The sequence below is a fragment of the Leptosomus discolor genome, chromosome 3, assembly GCF_034619465.1.
Source record: "Leptosomus discolor isolate bLepDis1 chromosome 3, bLepDis1.hap2, whole genome shotgun sequence".
Taxonomy (NCBI): domain Eukaryota; kingdom Metazoa; phylum Chordata; class Aves; order Leptosomiformes; family Leptosomidae; genus Leptosomus; species Leptosomus discolor.
The window spans coordinates 79,622,352-79,631,319 of NC_141393.1; the positions used below are offsets into that span (position 1 = coordinate 79,622,352).

The window sequence follows — 8,968 nt, forward strand, 5'->3', positions numbered from 1 at the left end:
CGAGGCCAGGGAGCCTATTATCGCAAAGGCTGCGGCCTGAGATTCAGAAAACCTTCCGTCAGATTTGCTGTTACCTGTGAAAATGGCAGAGCTTTCCAGTGTAAGCTTGTAGGAAAAGGGCTAACAGGCCCCTGGTTTGGGGGAGAGGCAAAGTACAAATCCCTGAACACCTGAACGTTATTTTTGGTCTGGTATGACAGGTGAGCCTTCACGTACGTGCGGGCACGGAGCAAGAGAATGGAGGACGCGACCTAGCCGTACAGTTCTGTGTGGCGAGGCAAGAATTGACATATTTAGCCCTTCAGAATTTACAAAATCTGAGTTAATTAACCCAACATCACTTCTGCAGGATCCGCTGCCCTCCACAGCGGTCACTTCCCAGCCGGGGCTGAGCTGGCACCCCTCACCCTTGACAGCCAAAGGCTCGCAGTGGACCAAGCTAGTTGTCAAGCGTGGCCCAGTGTCACCAGTACTCCATCCTGTGGCCAACAGAGTGGACGCGAGGGGTGGTGCGAGTGTGTGGGGACACCGAGAAGGCGGGGAGACACGGACCCGGGGCACGTCCGGGTGTGCTGGGACATCCAGGTGGGGACACGGTGTCGGGGCTGGAGCCGCCCGGGAGAGGTGCCGCCACTTCCCTCAGTGCCCCTCTCCTTACAGCAACCCCAGCGCCCTCGAAGGTCTCCCTTGCTCAACCCGGCGGTGCCTAATTGCTGCCTCCCGCTCCTCTGCCTTTCCCGATCGCCCCGGCCGCGCCGGCCACCCAGCCTCCGCCGGTCCCACCGCCTTCCTCGGCGGGCTGACCCGCGGGCGACACGCCCGTAGTCCCCGCCTCCCCTCCCACAGATATAGGCGAGCGCCGCCCGCTCCACCGGCAGCTCACCGCGCTCAGCCTCGCCGATGCCCCGACGGATCGCTCCCCCGAGGATGCTGTGCCCCGGCGCCGGAGGACGGACTCTGCTGCTGGGCGCCCTGCTGTGGCGTCTGGCCGCCGCCGGTGGGTAACGGCGGGACGGGACGGGACGGGACGGGGACGGGACGGGACCGGGACGGGGACGGGGCGCTGGCGGACAGGACAGGCGGCGGGTCTCGGTCACCCTGAGGGAGAGACGGTGGACCCTGAGGAGGGCCGCGGCTGTGGCGGGGGCAGCGCGGGGCCGTTGGGGAGGGGGAGCAGCGGGGCCGCGGCGGGACGGAGAGCGGCGCTGGCCTGAGGGCTGTGGCGGGACGGAGAGCGGCGCTGGCCTGAGGGCTGTGGTGGGAGAGCGGCGCTGGCCTGAGGGCTGTGGTGGGAGAGCGGCACTGGCCTGAGGGCTATGGCGGGCTCCGACTCCGACCCGACCCTGCCTCGGCACCCGGCCGGCGGAGCGCTCGGGTCACGGAGGGCTGGTTTCTTCTGGGGCGGGGGGTCCTGAATGCCCACAGCAGGGTCGGTGCTGGGAAGCAGGAGGGAGACCCCAGGGTCGGCAGCTGCTGACCTCCAGCAACAAGGAGCGCCCGGCAAGTTTTCTTTCCCTTGTCCCCAGTCCCGAGTTTGTTGGAGAGGCTGAGAAGGCGGTATTTTGAACGCAATTAGGTTATCGCTCAGTGAAACATTCCATTTCCAGAGGTTACAGGGGTTGTGCGGGGTTTTCCGCCCTGGCTTCTTCCCAGGCAGTTCCCCGAAGCAGCTGCTGCGTCTGCTGGGGCGTCGGGCTGGCGGGTCACCTCAGCCTCCCCTCCGCCATCACGCGGGCCACGCTCGCCCGCGGTAGCCCCTCTCCTCGTTGCCAGCCTGTGGGGTCACCACTGGTTTTTACAGACTTTATCTTCCCAAAATAAATACATGGGGAAACTAGGAGCTAACGCCTTCTGCAGCAGGTACAGCCAGGGCTGATTTTGAACTTCACCACATTTGTTTGGCGCTTGGACATTCTCATGAGTATCTTCAAGCTTTTGTAGCTTCTTCAGAGGTCTTGGATCAAAAAGGAAGCATTAGACAGAACTCCACGTAATTTACCTCAGCAACCTAGGAGTTACAAGACGGGAAATAGTTTTCTTCTCGTATTTCTCGCTTCTGCTATGACACATTCCTTTAGTAAGACGAGCATGAGCCCAGAGGGCAGGACTGAGCCTTTTCCCCAAAAAGAACATTTCCAAGTAGCAATTAACAGCAACTGCTTGATTTAACTAAACAGTGACTGCAGGGAACCAGGAATCACATGTAATATGACTGACGGCGCTCTTCACTTTTCTGTATTTAAAGGCAATCCAGAACTACCAACAGCAGTCAATATAACTTGGTCTTCAATCAATTTTAAAACTATACTACAGTGGCAACCAAAACCGTCGGGTTACTTCTATACAGTAGAAATACTGGGGTAAGTAGATAACACCAAGGTGTGTCCATTAGTGGCAACTGAAGAAGATACAAATAGAGTGTGTTTGAGTATTTCTGAGACTGAATGTGACAGGAAAGAGCCCAAACATGAGGATTCAGGAAAATTGCCAACCCAGCTGTTAATACTTCTTTATATCCAACTCTAAGAATATCTGATCCAGGCTTCTGGCTTTCCCCACTTCAGAAACGGAGAGTTGAGCTTTAGACCAGTATTTCAGTTCTGGGGTTCGGTGCAGGCCAGGACGCTTCAAGGAAGCTGACGCTCAGCCTGACATACCATGTATTAGATGGAACTTCACCTCTTTGTGTCTTTCAAGGTGTCTGGACTGAGTCTTTCGTCTTTAGTTTTGGGAGGTGTCTGACAAATACGAGTCTGCATTTTATTCTAATTGGTGAATCATAGTAAAGTGAATAATTTCTCTTGCTGGGTAGTACTAAAAGTTACCTTTGTTTGTCTACCTCTGTCAAGATGCCCTCTGTCATCATGTTTTCTGTAAGCTATGAAATATCATGGACATAAAAAGCACCCAGCTTATGTGAAGCATCTAATGCTTCTTTCAATACGGCACAGAACCTCCCATGAAGTTCCGTAATAAATCTGTGCTGTTCTTGGCTCCCATATTAATTCACAGACCATTATTAAACATGCCTCGAGGGGAAACTGCATCATCAGCTCTCCTACATATTAATGCAAGTATGGTACTGTAGTCTCCTCTCTCTGTACAAGTGGCATAGAAATGAGAGCTCTCTCATGACAAATGGATGTGATACCAGAGCAGTGGCCTAATGTGCTCTTTTTCTTTAAGGGACTGATTAAATTAATAGACTTAAAAGCACGCACACAGTAGAAAGGATTTTACGACATTTATGAACCCGGAGTTTCTTTCCAGCCATTTGTGCTTGCAAGAAATTGAAGTCTGTTTGCCCAAGGTTCAGCCCAGAATCAGGTATAGCTCTGACACGGAGGCACTTCTTCAGACAAGTTGCTCTTACGGCTGAACTCTGCTTAAATGTTTGCTGTCGCCTCTATGTACATTCACAGGGTACATTGATTTGATCACGGAGCTCAAGTCTCCTCTGTCCCTTCTCAAGGCACCTCCAGGACACTATTGCTAACTGACCTGTGACATCACAAGAACTCTGGTGATGTGAGAAGGGAGTTCAGGCGAGACTTAACTACTCAGAGGAAAACTCCTTTGTTAATTTTCGAACAGGCAGCCTCTTGCCCTTTCAGCTCAGACCACGCAATTTTTCTTTTCCTTAGTTCACCAGCAAAAGCAGGGAAAAGAATTGAAGCGGTAATACCTAATCTGTTTCTCCATTCCTTCTTATTAGGAAGTAAAATGGGGAATTAACGCATTTTTTCTGGTTTCATTATTATTTCTTAAGTAAATGGACCTGCTTTCTACCATTTAAAAATCAAGAGAAGTGCAGGAGTCATGTTTTGGGACAGTATTTTTTTAATTGTAATTCTGCAAAGAAAATTCCTGCTGCTGCCTGGTTCTTACTGATATTTGCACCGGCACAGATGCAAACAGAAGTGACTTATATGAGGAGATATTGTTGTCACATTAAACAATTAATATTGGTGTCAACAGAGCTTGCTAGGACAAGTGATGTTTCTTAAGGCAATAGTTTTCAGGTGCTCCAGGGATAACACTTTTGAAGTGATTTATGCATCTTATATTTTAAATAAGTCAACTGCAGAAAAATCCAAAATCAGAACTACTTGCGGTTTCTCTTCAATTCATAGAAAATATTTAATTTCTAATTCATATATGTATCCAACAACATATTTCTATAATTAATATGGGTCATATTTGATTTACTTGATTTTACTTTGAACTGTGAAATATAACTGTACAGGATAGTGGGTTTTTGGGGTTTTTCTTCTCCTTTTCAGCCTTGCACACCTGCAAGGCTGTTCCACTGGATGAGGGGATTCTGTACAGTTTGAGGGGAAAAAATGTATTTTAACATACCTAAATACATAGAAGTCTGGTTGGAAAGTGTTGACGCTTCTTTCTCGCTCTTTTCAGACAGACATCTGACACCAAAAAGAAATGCATCCTGACAGCAGAGACGGAGTGCGACGTTACTGACGTGCTGCGGGACGTAAGAGAGACCTACACAGCACACGTCCTGTCCGTGCCGGCCGCGGGGATGGATAACTTCGAAGAACCGCCTTTCGCCGTCTCTGAAAAATTTACACCTTATAGTCAGAGTGAGTAGGATTGCTGCTTAAACCTTACCACAAACTTCCTCTCAAGATGACTTCCATTGACTTAGGCGGGGTTTAGATGGGGCCTAAAGGTTTTTCCTATAGATTCTTGCAGGAGCCATACTGATACCTGAGAAGACAACATCCAGGCGTAAAGCTTTCCCTGTTGTAGGCGAGTCTATAAGGCTTTAGTTACCGCTTGTTTCTCCCTGCAGTGAGCGGACCATTTTATTAACTGTTTTATGACCATTTAGATGAAGATATTGGTTAAGAATCCAGGATTTCACTGTATTACTTTGGCTCCGTAAACTTAGATTTGAGGAGGGAAAGGGGTAGCGGGAGGAAGAAAAAAAAAAGAGCATGGTGTGTAGAAAAGAAGATGCCAGTTTTTTAATTCTAAAACTGCTTGTTTAGCTGTTCTCGGAAAACCGGAGATACAGAATTACACACAAAAAGGTTCCAAACTGAATGTTGTGTTCCAAGACCCACTTACACCATATACATTTCCTAATGGAAGCTTTCAAAGTATCCAAGATATTTTCCAACATGACCTGGAATACAAACTCTATTACTGGAAGGATCAAAGTTCTGGAAAGGTAAGGTCTAATCCTACTTTTTACATATTCTGTAGTTATATTATAGCTACACGATTTCTGTGCTGCCTTGAGAGCTTACACTTTTGCAGACAAGATGTTTTTGTTTTCCTTTACAGAAAGATGCAACCACAAAAAGCCACACATTTGAAGTGAGCGTTGACAGCACAAAGAACTACTGCTTTTACGTACAGGGAGTTGTTCCCTCCCGCAGAGAAAACCGCAATGGCCAAGAAAGCGCGGTGTTTTGTACGAGCATAGGAAGGAACATCTTAGACGGTAGGTCTGGCGAAGTTTGTCATACAGTCTTCAGCATTCTAGCAAAAAGATACTTAGTTCTATTTTTACACCTCTCTAAATTGTGACTCCTAAGCTATACATTGAACTATTTGCTGTATAAGTGAGAGGACACAGATTTAACGTGGAAACTCACGGGAAGAACTCGCATTCAGTAAGAGCCCACCACCTTTAGCTAGTTGGGCTTTGTTTTAGGGTTTTGCTGAACTGTTTTGACTAGTTTTAAGCTGAGTTGATGTCTGGTCACTGAGGTTTCAGATCTCATCACTAGCTTTCAGCTTCGTTTATTTGTTTTCTGACTGTTTTCCTCAAATCCTTCCAAGAACAGGTCCTATAGTACGTCCTTGAGGGATTAGCTCTAAAACCCAGAAGTGCTGGAAACCGGCACAGCAGGCGTTTCCATTGACTTGTAGTTTGAACTGCACTTCAGTCATTGTCCGAAAAGCACCTGATGAGACAAAGCCTTTCTTTACCGTGACGTTACAAGGCCAGAGGCTGGCAGATTAACTTCATTACTGGTTAATGAGTTAGCGCGTGGTTGGTGAATCAGCCAGTCTAATTCCAGACAAGCAGCCTGGAAAACACTTTCTTCAATATGAGGTCATCGATATTTATTAAATAATATCACACTGCCGTACTGTAGCTTTCTTCTCCACCAGATAAGAGTATTTGCACTCTAGAAAAGCTCTTCTCAAATTGGCAAATCAACTCTCTCAAATTAACTTTCTTATCTAGATACGTATTTTTGTTTATCACAGTAGTTCTAGTAAATTACAGCTTGAACAGAAATCTCTTCTGTTGGTGTTTTCTAGCTTCTGACCTGGGATAAGTTTCCGCTTAGACTTAGTTTCGCAGAAATAATGCAGGGTAGGGGGAATGGTTTAACTTATTCTTGTGGTGGTAGCATAGTATTTTAACGCACTAACTAAAGTAGATTAAAACCTCGCGCGAACCGGGCGAAACAAAGCTTTACCGCAGTTCAACAAATTCACATCAAAACGAGTTCAGTTCGCACTGAGGCGGTCGCTACACTTCTGCGATACCATAAAACACAGAAAGCATTTTTTAGTTCAATGGAGTGGGTTCTAAGGGTTTGTGGCCCTGTGACGTTATGGGTTCTGATAACTGAGTCTTGGATTTTTTTTTTCTTCCCCTACAGAATACGGAGCAGAAGTTTTTATCATCATAGCAGTGATAGCCATCACGGTCATCACTCTTGCCGTTGTCCTGTCGGTAATCCTGTGCAAACGCAAGAAAGCACAAGCTGCAAGGGAAAAGGAGCCACTGAATGGCATCTAAGGAAAAATTATGGTGGACATGACTGGCAGTTCTAAAGCAAAAAAAAAAAAAACAAAAAAACAAACAACAAAACAAAACAAACAAAGAAAAACCCCAAAACTAACCAAACAAAAAAACCCCATAAATTGGGTAGCTGGGTGGAGCCTTTTAGCCTCTCTGACACAGGAATTTTGAAGCCCAAAAGTTATGTGGATTCAAAAATCCGTCAGACAAAAAAATCCAGACATCAGGAAGCCCCCGTGTCACTAGTGGCCAGGGGCTGGAAGGGTGTTCTGGTGGTGCGTTACGAGAGCCTGACCCTGGTCTTGTGCTCTTCCCTCCGTTGTTCTGTCTGAAACAGGACTCTGAACCAGATGGACCTTTGACTTGACCAGGTACAGACATTCTGAAAGTGTGGCCTTACTGAGCCAGAACGTTTACAGTACTTGTGAGGGGAAAAAAACACTACTTTCGAAAAACCCTGTGTCCTTTACCTACCTAAAAGGAACATTTTTCTGTTTCTATGAAACAAAACCTCTATTTATCTGACTTGCTTTTAACATTATTAACTGGTGAAATGATCTGTTAGTTCAGATGCAAAAAAGATGCTACAGTTACTTCTGCACTCCTTGGATAACACTAACTTGGATATTTATCTTTGGATAGAGACAATCAAAGGTAAACAACCTGAAACTGCTGTACTGGCGACTTGTAAGGAACACTCTGAAGTAGGTAGCTGCTATCTGTCTGGAAAGCGTATCCAGATTACATGACACCTAGAGTCGTCAGACAGGGTGGTCTGGTGGTCCAAGTAAGTGTTAGAACAAACACTTTGCAGTTTTTGCATCAGTAGTAACTCACTCCATGCGAGCACGGGGCAGGTAGCAGTATTTACTGCATTTTGAACATTACTTTTAATTAAACAGTTGGCGAAGAGTTTATGATGCAAATCATCCTGGTGATGGGATTTGTAGGTACCTGTTGCTTCGAATGTTTTAATATTTATTTTATAAATGAGAATCTAATTTTTATACTGGTGATAACTGTATTTATGATGGCAGTTTATACTTTTCTAGTGAAATAAAGGTGACTGGGAAAACAAGACTTTCTTTTCCTTTTTTAAGCGCAGCACAGTGTTCATTCCAGATCTCAAGTTAAAAATGCATTTAGGAAACTTACCTCGCAGCTGCCCGGAGTCTAACCAGGACCCTGCGAAACAAACTACCGGGGCACCTGCTGCCTGTAAGGACAGAAATGTGAGAAGCCACAGTTTCACAAAGCGAGGGAAGGTTTTGAAGAGTCCCGAGCTGCTTTTCAGCTGCCTGCTTGTGGGAGCGACTAGTCGGGGTTTGCCTTCCCAGCTTCTCACGTTAACGGCGAGCGCAGCAGGCACCTCCCTGGGGGCGTCACGGAGGGGTTCCCCCAGCGGTGCAGCTCGGGGTGCTAATGCTCGTTCAAGGCGTTACGGGGCCCGGCCCAGAGGTGAGGTGAGACCTGCTGCAGCGAACGCTGGTATCCACTGCCGCTGCTAACGATGGCGACAGGCGCGCGCGCACACACACACACACACACACAAAATCAATCAAGAGAATGGAAAAAAAATGCACCTTGTGGCTGGCACTAATTGGCTGTGTATCTCAAAGCTTTAAAAGCTTCCCATCGTGTTTCTGGGAAGGAGTAACATCAGATAAAATTAGTGTTGCAACCTACCAATTTTTACAGAATGGTATTTTATGTTTTTCATCCTGCTGTAATAACAGAGATACCTTCTTCGTACGGATTAAGGGCCCTGCGAGTGTGGTTTATGGGGATTTTCTTTGGTTTTTAATTCCCTTTTTTTACAGAGGGAAGAAAACAAACACCGTCCCCACCCCCACACCTCCCAAAAAACCCTTTTTACTTCATATTGTGCAATAAATGCTTAATATATTTTCTGCTGATGCATAAGCCTTGTGTGGAGGAGGAATCTTACAACAGCAATCAGAAATATGAGTGAGCTTGTGGGAGTAAAATTTTAAAATATCCCAAAGTTGTCATCATCGCTTCCCTTCCCTGGGCTGTTCCGCTTCCTCAGCTTCATTCAGTGCCAAGCTCAGAAAAGGGAAGCGCTCCTCGGAAGAGGAAAGCCCGTAGGTTACAGCAGAGCAGTTGGTGTCATAAGCTCTGTGTGAAGTTATAAATCCTGCTTCATTACTTAGG

The 8,968-nt window shown here is 46.7% G+C and overlaps 1 protein-coding gene across 1 annotated transcript; it reads left to right on the forward strand.

Moving 5' to 3' along the window:
- The first annotated feature begins 900 nt into the window (after positions 1-900).
- On the forward strand, positions 901-6,790 carry F3 (coagulation factor III, tissue factor). The gene is made up of 6 exons (XM_086463057.1): positions 901-997; positions 2,246-2,360; positions 4,420-4,604; positions 5,016-5,197; positions 5,314-5,473; positions 6,651-6,790. Exons 1-6 carry the CDS (start codon positions 901-903, stop codon positions 6,788-6,790), a joined length of 879 nt encoding a protein of 292 aa, XP_086319183.1.
- The last annotated feature ends 2,178 nt before the right edge of the window (positions 6,791-8,968 follow it).